The sequence below is a fragment of the Clarias gariepinus genome, chromosome 7, assembly GCF_024256425.1.
Source record: "Clarias gariepinus isolate MV-2021 ecotype Netherlands chromosome 7, CGAR_prim_01v2, whole genome shotgun sequence".
Taxonomy (NCBI): Eukaryota; Metazoa; Chordata; class Actinopteri; order Siluriformes; family Clariidae; genus Clarias; species Clarias gariepinus.
The window spans coordinates 19,794,865-19,814,588 of NC_071106.1; the positions used below are offsets into that span (position 1 = coordinate 19,794,865).

General features: G+C 37.9%; 1 protein-coding gene across 2 annotated transcripts; it reads right to left on the reverse strand.

The window, feature by feature from the left end:
* Positions 1-260: 260 nt before the first annotated feature.
* Positions 261-19,513, reverse strand: bcl2l13 (BCL2 like 13). Of its 2 annotated transcripts, none has more exons than XM_053501081.1 (7): positions 19,353-19,513; positions 17,510-17,673; positions 14,188-14,292; positions 13,626-13,782; positions 11,618-11,690; positions 11,328-11,456; positions 261-2,450 (listed from the first exon to the last, which is right to left on the reverse strand). In XM_053501081.1, the coding sequence occupies exons 2-7, from the start codon at positions 17,622-17,624 to the stop codon at positions 1,224-1,226; spliced, it is 1,806 nt and encodes a 601-aa protein (XP_053357056.1). In that variant the 5' UTR covers positions 17,625-17,673; positions 19,353-19,513; the 3' UTR covers positions 261-1,223. The 2 variants fall into 2 exon arrangements, with proteins under 2 accessions (XP_053357056.1, XP_053357055.1); XM_053501080.1 differs by having other exon boundaries at positions 14,164-14,292.
* Between the last annotated feature and the right edge of the window lie 211 nt (positions 19,514-19,724).

The following is a 19,724-nucleotide window of genomic DNA, read 5'->3' on the forward strand; positions in this document are numbered from 1 at the left end:
GCATTATACATAGCTCGAGGATGACCACAAAAAGAAATGCAACCTGCCTTGGGAGAAACAGAAAATTTCTCTCATGTAGTTAAACAATAAATTTGAATGTATTGGAGGAGAAAAGGACAATTAGGTTGTTGGTGTACAGGATACTGCTTTCACTTAACCAGACACAAGTACAAATACTCAGACGGAGAAACCAAATTAGAAACCACATTAGTTTGAAGCATGTGGTTATGTTGGTTTTCCATAATAAAACAATACAGAACAAGAGCTAAAAACAATTTATTCGCTTTAATTGTGGGGAAAAAAATTGGTTACGTAAAGGTAGCCGAAAAACAAATATAAAATACCATAGGGAATATGAAAAGGGTGTTTTCCATCTCACGCTGTCCTGGACATGCGAACACATTTGTTTACGAGGGGAATTCATTGGCTTGTGGCGACATGTTGCATTTTAGACAACTCATTAATTCATCATTGATTTATAAAAGCCTGTGGTTTAGCCAAACAAATTGAATCACATAATTACACACAATATATAGTCTTTATTTTATTTTTACATTTTTTTGCAACTAATGATCAGTGCTCTCATTACAGGTGTCTCTCTGGGTTGCCCAATCATGCCCAATGTTTTCCATGTCGGTATATAACCTTGTATTCAATGTCAGGATCCAGGAAGATCTAATCATTATCCATTGTGTACAGATTTTAAAACATTGTAAATGGTTCAAAACCGTTGTCTGATGTGTCTGTTTTTAAAGTCAAATTTATGCAAACAGAGAAAATAGTGGACAATTTGAGGTGTGCACCTTTTATTTATTTGGCAAATCACAAATTTTCAAAACTTCAAATCAGGTTCATTCTTTTTTTTTTTAATAATAGTTACTTGCTTCTAAAAACTGGTGATTAACCAGCTGTCAGCCCTGTAGTCATTTAAAATAATGGCAAATTAATACGAGTAAGAGAGCTGTATATGAGAACATGAATCGAAAATCAAAGTAACAATGCATTTGCCTCAGAGAGGATCAGTAGTGGTTCACTGTAACCAAACAATGTGAAACAACAAAAACAAAAACAAAAAACAGGAACTCAAAAGAGAAATCGACTAAACTTAACATGGGGCAAACAGAACTGAATTCCCCTACAACTTTTGGCAGCACAGCGATTCCAGTTCCTGAAAAGGGTCACTGATGTGATGAGCTTATGAAGAAGGTGCAGCCAATGACTTCCTAATACTTCTTCCTATAAGCCAGAGCTCCATAGGCTGCCAAAGCAGCAATGGCTACCAGTGCCGCACCACCATACAGAAGAACACTAAACTCAGAGGACACGGGCTCTGCCTCTGGCTCTGTACGTGCTGGTGATGAAGGGGGCTCCTGAGCTGGAACTGATGCTGTGTGTACAGAGTGTAGCTCCTGTGGTGGGATTTCCTGTTCTGGAGATGCAGAAGAACGTAAAACCAGAGGAACCTTGGATGGAGCAGATATCTTCTGGACAACCTGTGGCTCCAGTATTGCCATTTCCTGTGATGGAGCTGCGGGTAAAAGAGGTGTTGACTCCTTGGGGGTAATGGCCTGTGCCACCTTCTCATGTGACTTCTGTCGTAGTATTTTGTGAACTGTCTGGACAGTTTCAGGCTGTGGCTCAGATTTAGCTTCTGGTTTTTGAACTGTTCTTAGAATCTGTGGCTCCACAGGAGCTAGAACCAGTTTTGGCTGAGCTGGTTGAGGCTCAGGTTCTCGATCAAGCACTTGGAAGGAAGCAGCAATAGGAAGGGAAGTATGAACAGAACTTTCCAGTTTCACAGCAATGGTAGGGGATAAAAGGGAGACCGATTCCTGCTGTACATTAACTGGAGCTTCAGCAATGACAGTAGGGCAAGAAATCGTCAAGGACTTTTGATTAGTGGCAGGCAGGCTAGGAGGTGCCTCCAGAATGACAATCTGCTCTTCTAGGGACAGTAGTGACTCGTGTGCTTCTGAAACTGGCTGTTGTGGGGATTCTTCCCTTCTAAGCTCCTCCCTGAGGGCCGCCAGCTCGCTTTCAGTTCCCAGGACACTGAGCACACTCTCCTGCAGCTCTCCCTCTTCTACAGCTTCTCCCTCTTCCAAAAGCTCAGCCTCCTCGCGCTCCACATGCACAATGTCCGAGTTGGACGAGTTGTTCTCACTGCGCTCCTCGGCTGAGGCCACGCCCTCAACACTGTCCACACTCTTGGCATCCTCTCGCTCCATGGTGCCAACCTGAGCCCAGGATTCGTGACCACTCAGTGATACAGGCAGACTCTCTGTGTGCCAGGAGCTCAGGCCGCTGCTGTCCGTCACGTTGATAAACAGTGACTCTGGGGGGCTCAGTTGCTCGTGGCCAGGTTCGCCTGACAGGATGTAGATATCGTTACTATCTTCAGCTATGAGACCACCTGGTTCCTCCGCATCCTCCAGGCTATAGACTGCACTCTGCAAAATAAGACGGTGATGTTTAAACACTACAAAAAAAATAATAATCTAATTAGTTCCGAGAGAAACTCTTTTCTGAGAGAAGCTGTTTTGAATAAAGAATGAATAAAACCCTGACTGGAAAAGTAACATTTAATGTGATTTGCTATTTTTAACTTATTTTTCATTTTTCATGCAAACTAAGTCACCAAGATGTTCCCTTTCGTTTACCAACCAAGACACTTGAAGCATGTTGCAGGAGCTATGCTGTTGTGAACTGTGGTAATGCACGCATTTCCTCTCCGTTTGATAGCCCAGAACGATCTTAGATTGAGTTACCACAGGAAGTCAGGCTTCTGAAGAGCCAACGTCACAAAACCACATGCTGATTCATACAGTGAGCACCTGTTAAGAATGAATGACATCCACTGAAGCATATCTCACACCATCTACATGGTAATAAACATTTTATTAATGTGATGCAAGTTTCTGAAGTTTAGTTGCAGAAATCATACGAATACTAAAAGTTTTGTCAGCATGTCTAATTACGGCCAAAAGGTATTGTCAGTGTTTGTGCTTTAGAGATTAGGGTTATTTTCTGATGAACTGAAAGGTGCGGCATACAGTAATAATACACAATGACAAAAATCAATATTCTATTTGTATTAAATTTCACTAAGCTTCAAAGACAAAATGAGTTATTACAGAGACCGATAATAGATGCTCTCCTGTTTGAGAGGTTAATCCCACAAACTCTGTTAGGTAGAATTACAAGTATAGTTTGTGATTCTGGAGAAAGAATCACTTCTTGGTAATTTCACAGAACATCTCATGGTTCACCAACTGACTATTCTGGTTGTGGGCTGACAAAAACATCCGGTGTTCATATAAAGAGGAAACAAACACGGGGGCACTGATCATGCTACACAATGTTAATCCTGCCATCTCAGCAACAGTGGGTGTGTCCATGCTCCTGCATGCATTGGCTTGATTTACTACTCATAGACACCTGTAGAAAGGCAGGCACGTCATGTTGCTGTAAAGTAAAGGGCAGACCAAAGAGCAGAAATGGAAAGTAAGTTGTATTTATCAAGCAATGAATTTTTGTAAGTCGCTCTGGATAAGAGCGTCTGCCAAATGCCTAAATGTAAATGTAAATGTAAAATTTGTGTGTGCCCTTACTACAGAACTACCGTTGTCTACCCTTGATAAATAAACATGCTAGACTCCACACATGGCCAGGAAGAAGAGGCGGCTAAGAAACAGCCAAACAAAGAAAGAGTCTGAAAAGCAAATATTGAGAAACAGGATATAAGAACAGGTGATGAGGTTGTTCTGTTGTGATGTTTGTGCATCGTCATGATAACAGGTATCTCTGGAGCTGAAATGCTGGTTCTGGAAAACTTGAATTGAATATAATTTTAACGAAAACGGTAAATTTCAATATCAGTCACCGGCCTACACTGGAGCAGGAAAAATTGAGCTCCAAAAGGGATTAATATATCCACTATCATTATTATCGAGGACGACATAATATTAATATGGCACAATAAGAATTTGTAACAAATGTAATATTGGAATTTAATTTAAAAAAAATATAAACGCTAGTAATCTGTAAAAAAAAAACAAAAAAAAAACTGAATTACCCACACTTCAATATAATACGTTTTATTATGATATCAAGTTTTGTTTCTATGCATATTCAATATTTTATTTCAGAAGGGTGAAATGAACAGTGACAGGTACTTATGCTACCAGGGTAACGCACGGAGGAACATGACATCTGCACCAGTGACATGTCAGTTATAGAGGGACCCGGAGACAGACAGGAGAGAGAAAATACATTTGCATTCTCCCGATTAAGCAAAAGGGTTCTAGCAGACGAGCCATTTGCACGTATACAGGATATAGAAGGTGTTACCACAGAAGGCATGAGGAAGCACAGTGAGGTGGCTGTTCTCAGACACTGTAATCTAATAAGAAGATTCCCATGTCTTACAATATTATAAAATCTTACATTCCCTTAACCAACATTTCCTGCGTAGGGAACACACTTTAAAGTGCACTGTGGAACGGAACACAGCCTTTGCAATGATTCACCACTGGGGTTTATAGTTGTAATGAGCAGTTATCAATAAGGTAAACAATATATAATATATAATAAATTATACTTTATAATAATAAAATTAAATTCACTCCAAAATTGAAGCTGTAGCAGTTCATTAGCCCGAAATCTAGGATTATCACATATCTCCTGGATAACACATATCTCCTTTAATGACTACGTCAGAGTGATGGCAAGAACAAAGCGGCAGGATTATCTATTGTATCTCTTGCTGTAATGCCTTTATTTCATTCTTCTTGCAGGACATGTCTCCATCAAAAGGCTTCCGACAACATGTCAACTACTGTATTACATGAATATACACAATGAACATTTTAAGAAAAGGTGAGACAAAAAAGTACTGGATCACAACAACGTCTCAAGAGTACCTAGTACAATAGTTCAACAGACACCAGTAATGATGTTATATTGTACAAAATCCAAACGGATGCATCAGCGAAGCGTTTTTCTCTCGGGTGTGCGCGCTGGGTGGGGTGTCGTTTCCAATAGCTACACTTGGCCCCAGGGCAAAGAATCCAAGGTGAATATACCAGCATGCCCACGCAAGTGTCAAGTATTAAATAGGAGAAGTGGAGCGCGACTAACACAACCTAACTGAACAAAAATGTTTATTAGTTATCCTAGTGAGTTTCCCAAATCAACACACACACTGACAGTTCTACTAGTGCAGCAAAAAAAAACGGACAAATACTGGAGTCGGTACCTATGTGCAATATAATATAAGTGGAGTATTTTCTCAATATGAGACTCTAGCACTATAAGACAACACTATCACACTACAATAACTCAGGGTATTAAATGCAGGGCTGATGGCGCAGTAAGAGTGTGGTACAGTACAAAAGTGTTCTCAGTGTCTTCAGGAGAGTACACTGTATTATGTCCTGAAACTTCCCCAAACTTTTTCCAGAAAGGTAGATGCACACAACAGAAAGTTGTGGTGTATTAGGTGAAGTTTCCAAATTATGCAAAGGAGCTGTCTAAACAAATCCCCATGACCTAGTGCAAACCTTCCTTTCATAAATAAATAGAGCAAGCACTCTGCTTTTTTTTTTAATGGTTGTTAAAATGGCAAGTTTTCTTGCTCATTGAAATGTTGAAAAGTGAAGGCGAAGGACCACCTGAGTACAAGTTAAATCCAGAATATCATTATTATTAAACAAGTGAATTTCATGCTGGGATACGTGACAAGGACTAAATGCTGTTCTTGGCTTGTCCATCCTGTAGCCACATATCATTTAGTTGTTTTCCGTTTGCTAGAGATCAGTGCTATTAATGGACAGAAAGTCATGAGATGACAGGACAATTCCTGATGATGAGCAAAACTTTTTTTCCTTTAGCTATGGGGACATCATAAGGTCTATGAGGTTCTGTTTAAAAAAAAAAAAAAAAGGTGATTTGTTTTAGAATCTCTACTACTGATAAACTTCAAATAAAGGTCTTAAACTGTACACAATGAAATGTTTTAAATGATTTCAAACATTTACCAAATGTTAGTGACAGCTGTCCAGCAGTGATGAGCAGCGGCTAGGGTTTACCTTTTTGCTCTCTTAAATACACCACATACTCCATTGGAACTAGGCCAGTGTTCTTGCTGATGATTTTAGATGAGGATTTATCAGGTTTATTTTTGGACTTCTCTCTGACGCTCAGTCTGTGCATGAGTGTGTGTGCACATGATTCCTGCTCTGCAGTTGCTGCTGCTGTGAAATGTCTGTTACATAAAGTAGTGTGCCATCCGGCGTCCAGGATATTGTGCAACAATGCGCGGCTTAAGCCTGGGCAGGCTGTCAGATCACCGTCTGATTTTTGTCCTGTGATGACTTCTGGACTGTGATCCACTAACGGACAGACGGTGTTTAAAACAGGTGTTCAACGCCCTTTAATTTTCATTTTCGTTTCTCTTAACTTGAATGGGAGGGAACTGCATCAAGGTCATTTGTTTGACGATCCCTAAAAATGGATGACATTACAGTAGGTTACACTTCACAACTTTACAGGAGTGGAGTGCAGGAGTCCTTATAGATCACTAACAAAGCAGTTTGATTAAGGACTTTTTGCAATAAGGGACAAATGAAATGAATGGGAATGAATACACTATATTAAAATATGACAACGGACAAGGTATGACAAGCCTGAAAGTGCACAAAGACTGGGCCGTACTGGCTTGACAAGGTCACTCAACTCTGCAGGACACCTTTTTTGTAGTCGGCTCTACCCATCTAGCTACACTATCCTTCACCTTGAAAGCAAAACTCAATCTTTAAAACCACTATTGAACCTAGAAACAGAATACCATTAATACCATTACTGGTTTGCCTAATAATATGAACATAAATAAAACAAAACTCTGCATTTTACTCGCCGTCTTTTTCCTTTAGTGAATAAATATTCATATAAATAATTTAAATAAATACGGTTCAGCAAGATCGAACATTTTGCTCATCTGTACTGCCTCAAGCTACAAATATCGGAAATATGGAGAAAAAGTTTTCCTACCTGATGTTGGCTGCGTTTCTGAGACAGTGCTTGTCAAAGCAGACCAGAGACAATAAATAAAGAAAACTGTATGGGCACAGGACACGCGTTGCCTGTCGGAGCAATGGACAGCAGCTGTACAGGACTTCTTGTTCAGTGCTTGCTCCCTCCCCTAAACACACCCTCCCGTCACATTCATGTCATCTCTGCCTGAACTCTGGATTCAACATGAAGGTTTTGCACTGCAGGAATGTGGATCTATTCAGCATGTCAAAAAGGATCGCTGTCCTCTCTGCAGAAACCGCAGAGCCTCTTTAGTTAAATTAATACCGCAGACTGAATCACCATAAGTACACCAAATGTCATAAAATAACTCCCAAATCAGGATACAGCACTCAAAGTTAAAAATTCAACAGTTTTGGACTTGTTTGTTTCTGACTACCTCAACAGTAGTGATTGACCCTGAAATATTTTTGATTAACGAAAATGACGAGGAAACAGGCAAACTGACACCCATACAGTACAGTTTGTACCAGATTTAAGTTCAATAGCTAATAAAACACAACATGTGGTTGTAAAACCAGAGAAGTAAATAATCAGAAGTTTGGGACTTCCAGAAGCAGAAGTGTGGCCAAGCAGGACAAAGGAGAGCAGATTATCCATCTTCTAACTGCCTATTTCTATACAGAGTCGCGGTAAGCCTGGAGCCTATCCCAGAAGACTTGGGGCATGAGGCGGGGTACACCCTGGACGGGGTGCCAATCCATTACAGGATACACACCTACACAGTCATTTAAACACTATAGGAAATTTATAAATCCCAAATAGCCTTCTCTGCATGTCTTTGGTTTGTGGTAGGAAAACGGAGTACCTGGAGAAAACCCAACAAGCACGGGGAGAACATCCAAACTCCATGCACAACCATTAGAGGTGGGAATCGAACCCTCAAACCTGGAGGAGCATGGTATTAGTGCTAACCACTGTGCCACTGAGAGCAGATCATAACAATGCTTATTAGATTAAAAAAAAAAAAAAATCAGACACTATTTGGTCACACAAACTCCACAAATAAAACACTCCACTATAAAGCACACAGCGGGACAGTCGAGGTTACTCTAATATGAAAGTACTTCCAAAAGTGAAAAGCAAAAAACAGAACATGAAATGGAATTCTCTTTCATGATGTGACGCAGTATGTTCAGCTCCGTTCTGACAAAAGATCGATGGCTCCCTCTTATGGTACACATGATGCATGATTTCTTGTTTCTCATACTACACTCACCGACCACTTCATTAGGTACGCCTCTTCAACTGCTCATTAGCACAAATATTTAAGTCAGCCAACCAAATGGCAGCAACTCATTGCAGAGAAAATATCCAGTGAGCGGCAGTTCTCTGGGCAAAAAGGCCAAAGGAGAATTGCCTGCCTGGTTTGAATTGATAAAAAAAGCAATGTCGATTTTATCGATGCCACAGGGCATGTCTCAAGCCTGATGCAGGGGACAGGCTTGTGTTCGTCGCTAAAAACTTGTAAAATGCTGTCATGCACCTGTTTGCATGTGGTTTTACAGACTGGTAAAAGTTGGTCTTTTGGTCTGATACCAAAAAACTGTGTTTCTAAAATAAAAACAGTAATCAGTACAACATGATTAGTGAAAGTAAGCTTTTACTGTGCACTTTTAGTCCAAATAAAATATTTGGTATATTGTTTTTGCTTAAATAAAAAAGTCCTATACACTCTATTGTTTTATTAATTTTTTTAAAAATCGTCATTACATTGAAATTCTAAATCGAATTTTTTCTAAAAAAATCTGAGATTCAATTTATAGGTCATATTACCCAACTCTAATCTCAAGTGACAAACAAGGTATGCTAAAGAGCTTCTCTGAATGTACAACACATCAAACCTTGAAGCAGATGGGCTGCAGCGGCAGACAAACACACCGGGTGCCAGTCCTGCCAGCTAAAAATAGAAAATGGATACAATTTGGCTCACCAGCATTTGACAACAGAAGACTGGAAAAACGTTGCCTTATCTGATGAGTCTGGGTTTCTGCTGTGACATACTGTACCTGAGTTTTGTTGCTGATCATGTCCATCCCCTTATGACCACAGAATAACTCGCCATGTCACAAAGCTAAAATAATCTATAACTGGATTCTTGAACATGACGTCGCTGTCACTGTGCTCAAACAGCCTCAACGGTCACCAAATCTTAACTCAATAAAGCACCTTTGTGATGCGTTGGAACGGGAAATTTACATCATAAATGTCCAACGGTCAAATCTTCACCAACTGTGTGATGCCATCATATCAATATGGACCAAAATAGCTAAAAGAATGTTTCCAGGAGCTTGTTGAATATGGTATGAAGAATTAAGTTAGTATTAAGAATTAATACTAACAGTGTAGCTAATGAAGTGAATGACGAGTGAATACTTTAAGAAGTGATGTTAGAGGTGCATACAACAGACAAATATGTGACAGTTGCTGTATATTATAATAAAACAAGCTGCAATATTTTAATATTGAATTATATTTCAAAACAATAAAACAAAGAGCACTCTGAGAATGACCTCACACAGCCTGCTTGAACACAGTTGTAATGTCTCCATGTCTTTTATTAATTTTTTTAAAATCTGGAATGCAGCTGCTCACAAGGTTTAATATTTTTCTATCATACCATGTCTTGAAGTATTTAATCTCCACTTACATAACAGCAATTTGCTATTCTAACAATTTATCGACAAATCAATTTAATTATATTTTACAAAATAAAAAAAGGAAATTCAAATTTTATTAAATATTAAAATTTTATCCATATTAACTCATATTAACCATATGGTATGATATTAACAGACGTACATTAAATAATATTTTGGGGTTATGATCTCTCAAACAATCACATTCGGGAACAATCATTAAAACTGACCAGGTAGATGTGAAAGGATTCTCACTATTTTCTCTGGAGAAACCAGAGAAAATAGTGAGAACTTTCACCTGCAGTTTGGGTGAAACACTACAATACATAACTTCCTGCATAACTGCTGCAAATGAGTGCATGGTCTATAAACTCCTGTTTTTATTTTAATTTTTTCACTTATTGATTTCTATAGGTATATTTAGTTATCCACCGTACATTGGCCCTGACTGTTGTGTAATACTCTCAGACTCATTTAACATCAAAGTTAATTGCCAAGTGTCATGTTTCTAAATAATAATCTCATTCACACTGTTCACACTGGTAATTAGATTTCTTTTCAGTGCATCATTGTTGCAATTTTTTTTTTTTTTCTGAAACATTGAAATTCGAACTGAAATTCGCACATGTATCTGCAGCAAATACATTACTTAAGGGGTGTTTTCGTGGGTGAAACCCACACCAGCTGGGTTTAGTGACTGATGAAGAAGACTGGTGATTGTGTACTCGAGTGTTTCTACTGTGGTTAGGAAAAATAAAGATGTATTTATAATAATAAAAGTGTATCTGAACCTGACACAATGTTTACACAAAATCAAAGGTGGAAAGTAACTGAGTACATTTACTTAAATTAAAGTTTTAAAGTAAAAGAAATGTAAAGTTCACATATTTGTATTTTAAGTGGTTGTTTTACTAGATACGTTTTATTGTTACTACATGACATCCTACAACAAATATCTGCACTTTCTATGTCTCTATATTTCTGCATTGCATTGTGTTAGATCTAATACAAGCTCAGTACTTTTGTTGGTTAAGTAAATTTAAAGGTTAGCACTTTTATACTTTTACAAAAGGTAAACAGAGTGATTAAGCAATATTTGAGGGTAACTTTTGCTTCACTCAAGGACAGGATGTGTGTTCTTTGCCCACCACTGCATAGAACACTATTACATTAAATATGAAATATGAGATGTTTTTCAGCATCATGCAGGCATTTCTGTTTTAACCAAATAGACTAAAGGCCAATTTATACTTTTTTCTGTAGGCATGTGTCTGATGTGCATTACACCAAGCAGGCGTGTTTAAATTTTAACCAGCGTTTGTTTTCCATACAATGTGTCTAGCCAGTTTGTTTGTTGTTGTTATTGTTGTTAGTCTTTTGGCTGTCTCAGTCATTACCTATACTCTTCCCAGAGCTGGCGAAGCCTTGTTCCCATCTTTCATGTTTTATTGACTATGGCGTGCCAATTAACTTTATTATTTAGCTTTCTTAATTGAATATAAAATTTATTAAACATTTCCAGTGTTGATCTGTTTAAAGGAGATTTCCTTTATACACACACACACAAAAAAAAAAAAAAATAAAAAAAACACTCACCCATCCACCTTGCTGCATGATGAATTCTGCCTCTACTTCAACTAAATAACGCTGACCCAGGGACAGTAGAGACGCCAGCGGTTGACCTTTACAATGCAGCGCCTGCAATAACACCAAAGGTACCAAAACCTGGAACAGTAGAGAAGGCAAGAGAGAGTGAAGGAGACACATTTGAACTTAATTTGGATCTAAAGAAATTAACAAATTTGTATGAAGTAAAACACTCTGTATAGGTGTGCAAACAAGTCCGGTAACCGTGACTTGTTAATACAAGACTAACTTGTCATCACCTTGCTCCAGCCTCCTTCAGAATGGGAGCAAATCTCCCTTACTGCACTTTGGAAATTTTCATAGTCCAGCTGCCTGCAAAACACACACTCAGTCAGTGCACTGGGGACGTTTTATTTAGGTGTGTGCCTAAGTTATATTTCTTGACATTGGATGGTATAAATGCACTCTTTGTGTACTGGTACTATTGCAACACTTTTCCAGCCTCATAAACGAACCTATAAACCAAATGTAAACCAGACTTTTGACAATTAAGTGGATATAAAAAGTCTACACACCTGTGTTAAAATGGCAGGGCTTTTTTACGTAGAAAATGAAACCAAAATACATCATATCAACTTGTGATATGCGGACAAATACAAAAGTATTTGGACAGCAACCATTTTTTATTTTGGACTTCTGCACACCATAACAACGGATTTAAAAATGATACAATTAAGATGTTATTGAACCAAAGCTGAAAAGAAACTGGTCAAACTAACATTCAAAAATATAAAGATTATTTTTAATACTTTGGATGTCATCAATGACTGCTAGAGTGTGGAACCCACAAAGATCACTTAATGCTGAGGCTCTTTCCTTAAGCTGCTTGGTCAGATTTCTGCTGGAGCCGCCACTCAGCCACTTCGGAATTTTCCTTTTGTTTGCCTTGGGTTAGTTACTCTTGCAGCATGCTTTGTGTCATGATCTTCAGGATCTGTCCTGTGAACCAGTTTTGCAGTATTTAACTGATAAAATAAAACGTCTCTCTACACACTTGAGAATTCATCCTGAAACTTTAATCAGCAGTCACATCATCAATAACGCAGTTCCATTGGCGGCATACATTTACATTTCAGCATTTGACATATGCCTTTTATCCAGAGCAACTTCACTAGATGTTGTGAAGGGTTTTAATTCAAGTAAAAGTTTTAATTTTGCAATGATCCACGTCTCCTGTCTTCTGTGGTATTTCAGGCTTTTTGGTGTTGCTGAGCTTTAGTTTGTTCCAAACTATTGATTCTCCTACCTATGTGCCTTTCTGTTTCTGTTGTTTTTTGGTTGTTTTTCAGCCTAATGATGGCCTCTTTCATTTGTATTAGCACCTCTTTGGCCTGAATTTTGGAGAGTTCCCATAAACAGCAGCCAAATGAAAATTAAATATTTGGAATCAACTTCAGACCCTTCATCTCCTCAATTTGTCACAAAATAATGAGGATACTTATCAATCAAATGATTGTTAAACCAATAAATTTTAGATGAAAATCTAGTGTACACTTGCTTCATCTCAATTGCTTCATTTTAAATTCATTGTGATGAAATACAGAGGTAAAGCTCTGGAAGTTGTTTCACTGACCATATACTTATGGACCTGAGGGGAGCAACCAATAAAATTCAAGTGAAATACAAATAGAAACCATTTGTAATAAACAGAAAAAAGGAAACCTCAGGTGTACTGATAACCAAACTAAACAGGGTGGCAATGGAAAACAAAAACAGTCGATGACAAGAAATTTAAAGTTATTAAGAAATAACTAAAATAATAAAAGATGACATCACAATCCACTGATTCAGAGCAGAAATATACAAGCCATACTATGAGATGCAAACCCCTCAGCAATGAAAAGCCCAGAATGGAATTCGCAAAGAAATACAGAGATGAGCCACAAAAGCTCTGGGAGCAGGATTAACCCCCACCAAAAAGATGGGGAGACAAACAAGCTAATTGCTCAAACACGCTGAAGGTAGCATCATGGAACAATCTTTATTCATCATGCACTTTTAATGGTAGCAGTAGAATAAAGTCTACAGAAATATTTCTTCTGCCTTTCATCATATTCTCTATTGTGTTTTTTTGTTTACACCCAAGATTTTTTTACTTCTTTTTTTGGGAGGACCACACAATTGCTATTTAGTTAACTAAAATCATAGAATAAAGAAGGATGTATGTTTCTTTTCCCATGACTGTATTAGCTCAGTACATGTTTTACTGACATTAATGACATCAAAGTAAATCTGACAGACACTGACCCACTGAGAAGTTTCTGTGTTGCTGAGGCCAGATGTGTGTCCAGCACTTGTGCAACACGGTCTCCCAGCATGGCCAGGCTGTCCTCTATAGTGTTCTCAGGATTAGCTGGACTGAACACTGGGGATGTGTTTCGATCAAAGCCCGTACTTGGAAAAGCTACAAAACATATAGACAGACACAGCTGATAGATTAATTAGTCCAGGATTAATATTTTACTAAGGCTAAACACAAACTTTTATTTCACAATACCATTGATCCCCGCGGTTTACAGTTCGCGGCCTAATTAAGTCCCTCGCAGATTTTACTTACAATCTAACTAACAATTGTAAGTGAACCCCTGCAATTTCACAAAAACCGCAAATATCCTAGACAATTTTAAATTATTTTTGTGGCAATATATAATTATGTTTTAACGCTGAGCTATTAGAACAATTTAATGTACTAATTTTGTAACATAAATATTAACGTAAATTCAGCTAAATTTCTGTATAAAATAGAATACTGTATGAGTTTTTTAGTACTCTTAGAGTACGTTACCCCCGCGAATTTCGTGTGTCTTACAGGCAGTGATTTCTTCTTCTAGCTGCATTAGCTGTTCCTCAATCTGCTCCTTCATCCTCCTGGTCCTATCCACAGCTGTTTGTTGATCAGCCTGTCCAGATGCTCCTAATCAGAAAAAAATAACTAATTAATTAATTAAGCGGAGCCACTTTACTATCTAGTCAAACCAAAATTATGCTATGAACAAAAAAAAAAAAAGTATAAAATAACAATGCTAGACCGGTAGGAGCAGCTTGCTTTATCTCAAAGTCGACACCAAGTGATATTTTGTTTAATCATTTTATAACCTGCAAAAACTGCTTAAAACAGGAACTCCTCTCCAAACGCTGCTTTTATTATAAACCAGATGGCTTTATTGTGCAACCTAAGTGATGAGAGTCCAGACTTTTTGAATGTAAGGAGAAACTGTTTATAATTGAGATAAATACGCAGTCAGTATAACTGATGAAATAAGCTTTTTTTTAGATTACTACTGTAAGTATAATCCAAGATGTTTGTATTTTGTTTAATGAAACTTCTGGTAGGTGCAATGAAGTGGAACTTGCAATAATTTTCCAAAATTTTATAATCTTGCTAGGGTTTCGATGCCCTTTGCAAATCAGACAGAGCCACCATGGCATGGAACATACAAAACATTGCCAAAAGTATTCACTCGCCTGCCTTCACATGCATGTGAACGTCCAACTCTTAATCTTTAGGGTTAAATATGATGTTGGTCCACCCTTTGCAACTACAACAGCTTCAACTCTTCTAAGAAAGCTTTCCACAAAGTTTAGAAGTGTTTCAGGGTTGAGGTCAGCCGTAGCAGACCACAATAACTTGGCACAGGTTTTACGCCGGATGCCCTTCCTGAAACAACTCTCACATTTCATTCGGGCTTGGGACCAGCACTGCATCCATTAAAAACATCAACTGTAACATAACCTTTAAAAATGTCTGTAAAAATATGTCCACAGGTGTGACTATAACTTAAATAGAACAATTTCAATTTTATAAACAATAAACCTGAGGTACTGTATTTGCTCAGTTCGCAATGCCGAGGTGGTGTTTAGTGGGTTTTTCCAAGCTCAACTGCACTGTGAGCCAGTGACGTGCAAGTAATTCAGCAGTGAATGAACTGGTATTAGAATGGGTCTAACGTAACGCTGGGATCAGAAGCTCATTGCTCTGTGTTTGAAGCTCGCTAAAAGAAAACAGGAGCAAAGGAAGCACATTCCTATTCTACAATACGATATGCCCGTGTGGTCATTCCATCATTATTCATTCACTATGAGTACTGTAGTCTAAGAAGAGAATGCATCATCTATCTATCTTACTAAGGCAGAGTCAACTGATTAAATGTTTGTTTCTAGAGATTGGTTTTAATAAATGTTCCACAGGCAGTCCAGATGTTTCCTTCAATAATATGTTTGATCTCTTTCTTCCTTTCCACTTTAGTTAGTATTCATGTTTAGGTCCCAGAACCTCAAATATTTTCAGCAAATTTAAAAAATCATCCCCTAGTCTTGTCCCAGCCACTCTAACTGCTACACACAAAAAAAATATATATGTACACACACTGATTGCCAAAAGTATTCGCTTGCTTGTCTTCACATGTATATCAACTTAAATAGCATCAAATTTTTCATCCCTGGGGTTTAATATGATGTTGGCTCACCCTTTGCAGCTATAACAGCTTCAACTCTTCTCGGAAGGCTTTCCACAAGGTTTAGGAGTGTGTTTATGGGTATATTCTGGCATTTTCCCCAGCATGCTCAGTAAAACCCTAACAGCTGTTTTACCTACTGTATAGAACTGCACAAATTTGTTTCTAACACTAGTGATTATTTTCAAGCAAAGAGTTTTTACACTAATTATTGACTGTTTTAAGGTATTATTTTTGTGACTTTTTATAGAAGTTTTTTTTATGTAGAAATGCTTCAACAGTATCTTTTCTTAGGGCTTTTTTCTGCATGTTCACAGTTCTGGTAGTAAAACAGCTATTAGGTTTTATTGAGTGTGCTGGAGAAAAGTAGTTTTTCTGGTAACTTTTTCACACTTGCTCCTTTCCGTCATCATGCAAAACTCATGAGCTTACATTATTTTTTTTTGTTTCCATCTGAAGCCTGGTCATAACCTGGTAATATTACATGACTGACAGACAATACTGTATATTACACAAAGTACAACATGTAAAGCATGGTGCTATCAGACATCTATTTTTCCATTGTTGATGGTAGAACTGTACCTGATGGCAAACATTAAATAGAAAATAGTCTGCAGGTAGACTGTGTAGTTTAGATCTAGGATGTTGAGGACTGGGCTTCTAAGCAAATATTTGAAAATCTGTAATAATATTCATAGTTAGAACTAGACTTATAAATCTCCTTGGAAATAACAATAACGACTGGTTACCCAAATACTATTTAAATATTTTTATATACTGTACACTTAATGGATCTTACAACTCAACAGTAATATATAAAATGTCTTTATTATGCAACTTAAACAAATCTAGGCCAACCAGTGGACCTCGTCAATGGCACATTTGAACAACATCTGAAATCATATTTTTATTTCGGTAAAGTATCATAGGATTCATTAAGATTGTTAATTAAGTGCTTTATCCTGCACTTTCTGCTAATTGCACTTCTGGTTAGACCTAAACTGCATTTCGTTGCCTTGTACTTGTACATGTGTAATGACAATAAAGTTGAATCTAATCTAATCTAATCTAATTTAAAGGGCTTGAAATTTTGAATATTTTGAATATTTGGTTGAGGAAAAAAGTCAAATGGACCTGTGCAATTATCTAAACGCATAGTCAAGCATTTATGTAGTTTGTCAATAATTTAAGTATTTATTTTTTAGACTTACTTTTGAGGTGCTAAATAAATATTGACAAAAGTCATCATTTGTGCCATTAATTTGTGTTAGCTCTGATACGTACAACTGAAAACTTAAATGGTAGTCAGTAGATATATATATATATATATATATATCACAGTTTAAAATCGCAACATAATCATGTCAAAATAATTGCAATGTGAATCATGCAGCCCTATTATAAACAGAGGGACTTTTCGCAATCTGCACATCTATACGTTATACAGACTTGACCCTGAACTGAAGGAGGTGGTGCTAAAATGAAATGTAGCACATACATGTACACTGCCCCTGAACTGACCTTTAAGGCCTCAATGAGGAACCAGTGAAAGCAGTTATTACATAACAGACTTCTGCACCAGCACTAAAAACCTAATGATATAACAGCCTGGATTTAACACTTCAGGTTCTGTAACCTTGCCTAAATAAAAAAAAATAATAAGTTGCTTAACTTTACCTTCTTCAGGTGTGGGCTCTGGTCGCGGTGGGAGGCCAAGGTAGCACAGGAGGACATATTTTGTCTCATAGTGGAATCCTTCAGGCACATTGCTGGTGGAGCCAGGGGCAGCCATCGGAGGAAAATGCTATTCTCACAGGGCACATACAGTACACTACTTTGTTCTGTAAAGGGAAAAGCACACATAAGAAACTGATCAATTTATAAATTACACCTTATAATACAACTCACAACAAAAAGTGGAAAATGTATAAAAAATAAATATTTTCACAAAACCTAACAATATATGATTTTGTTAGTCATGTGAAATTTATAACCACTAACTTATTTAAGAATGTACAATAACAACAATGATAATGAATACATACATATACAGTATAGAAATTCTGTTTTTGCCGACGGTCTTTGACCAGTGGGTGGTAGTGTTTGCACAGGTAGTCATGTGCGATTATCAGCTTTTATGTCATGCTGTGGGCATCTTACAGGCGTACCTAACCGACTGTAACAGTAGGCAGCGTCCTCATCAACCTTTACGTCATACTGTGATCGTGTCACAGACGTTCCTCACCAAATGTAATAGTTCTCAATAAATACAATAGCAGGCCATCTACAGATGCGTCAGAAAACAGATACGTCAGCTACTAAACAGTACTATGGCTACTGTACGCTGTACTATACGAAAACGTCTATATTACCCAGAACAATCTGCAGAGAGTGAACAGCGATGGAGCATATGGCAGCCAGAAGTAAGGGTGGCCAAAACATTGGAGCAGCATGTGAACTGCACCCGCCATTCTCAAACTGGTGTCAAACCGTGACTTGTGATGACATGTCTCATGAATTAAGATGTATAACTGATTGACATTCAACAGAAGACTTCAAGCACAGTACAGTAATGAGCCACAGTGAAACATCTGAATGGCGCAAACGTTTTAAAGAAGGCCGTATATCCGTGAATGACAATCCCAGCCAAGGTGACTTGGAGCCCACTGCACTCATTCCTGTGAACATGAAGCAAATGGACGCTTGAAAATTGGATAGATAACTTGTCACCAAATTTCAGAAGAGATGCATCCGTCTTTGGGATTTGTACACACATCATTCACCAACACCACTTGCACATTACAGGAACCCGGTTGGGAATTATCTACACATCCCCCCATATAGTCCTGACCTCGCTTAATGTTTTGGCTATTAAGGGAGTTCCTGGGAGGCCAGCGTTTGAGATGTTGAGCATGCAGACCGATCATGCATCCGGCATCCTGAAAAAACTTTCTGGTAAAACTTGATGGCATCCAAACACTAGTGAAATTCTGGGATAATTGGATTAGTGTGGCGGGAGAATATATAGAGAAATAAAGGGAGTTTTAACTTTCGTAACTGTGTTCTGTATAATCAAAAGTTCCAATTTGACATGAACGCTTCTCATATTAGTAGTAATAATAATAATAATAATAAGAGAATAATGTGAGCGTTGAGAAATAATAATAATAATAAAAGTAATAATAGGAAAGAGTTGACTGACAACTTGCACCTTTAATAAGCTGTGTTCATAAGAAGAAACTCAAGTAAAAAAAAAAAAAAGATCCAAGCACGATCAACATTTTTATCTTAAATAAATACACATGCAGGACATTTGTTTATTTTATGACTTTATTTGTTTACCGTGTCTTGGTCCATATATTTCATTAGGACACAGTGTATAAGGGTGAAGATCCTCTCACACAGACCACTCCTCCTGCCTTAGCATGCCTCAGCACAGCTAGCTAACCTCTCAGTCACACTCACACACACACACACGTGATTATTAATAATGTGCTGAACACAAAATGAAAGTTCTTACCTGACAGTCACACACAAACACAGTCCTGTCACTGAGTGTGTTGTTGCTGTAAGCGTGTTTGCAGCACTGTCTCTGCTCCTGTCACACTCCAGTGCTAGGTGGCTAGGCGCTTAGCCGCTAACTTACAGGCTGCTGGGTTGAACGTGTTCCTCAGCCTGCCCCCTGTTCCGTCCCCTAATAATGTCGTGCTTCACACACACACACACACACACACAGAGCAATCCTAAATGACGTTAAAAAAACGTTTTTTTACGTCAGGCAATATACTACGGGTGAAAAGAGTAATGTTTTAAAGCAACAGATATCACACGGATTTACCTGTTGCGATATTCTTACAAGAGTTTTTGGACTAAATATTTTTTACAACTGAAG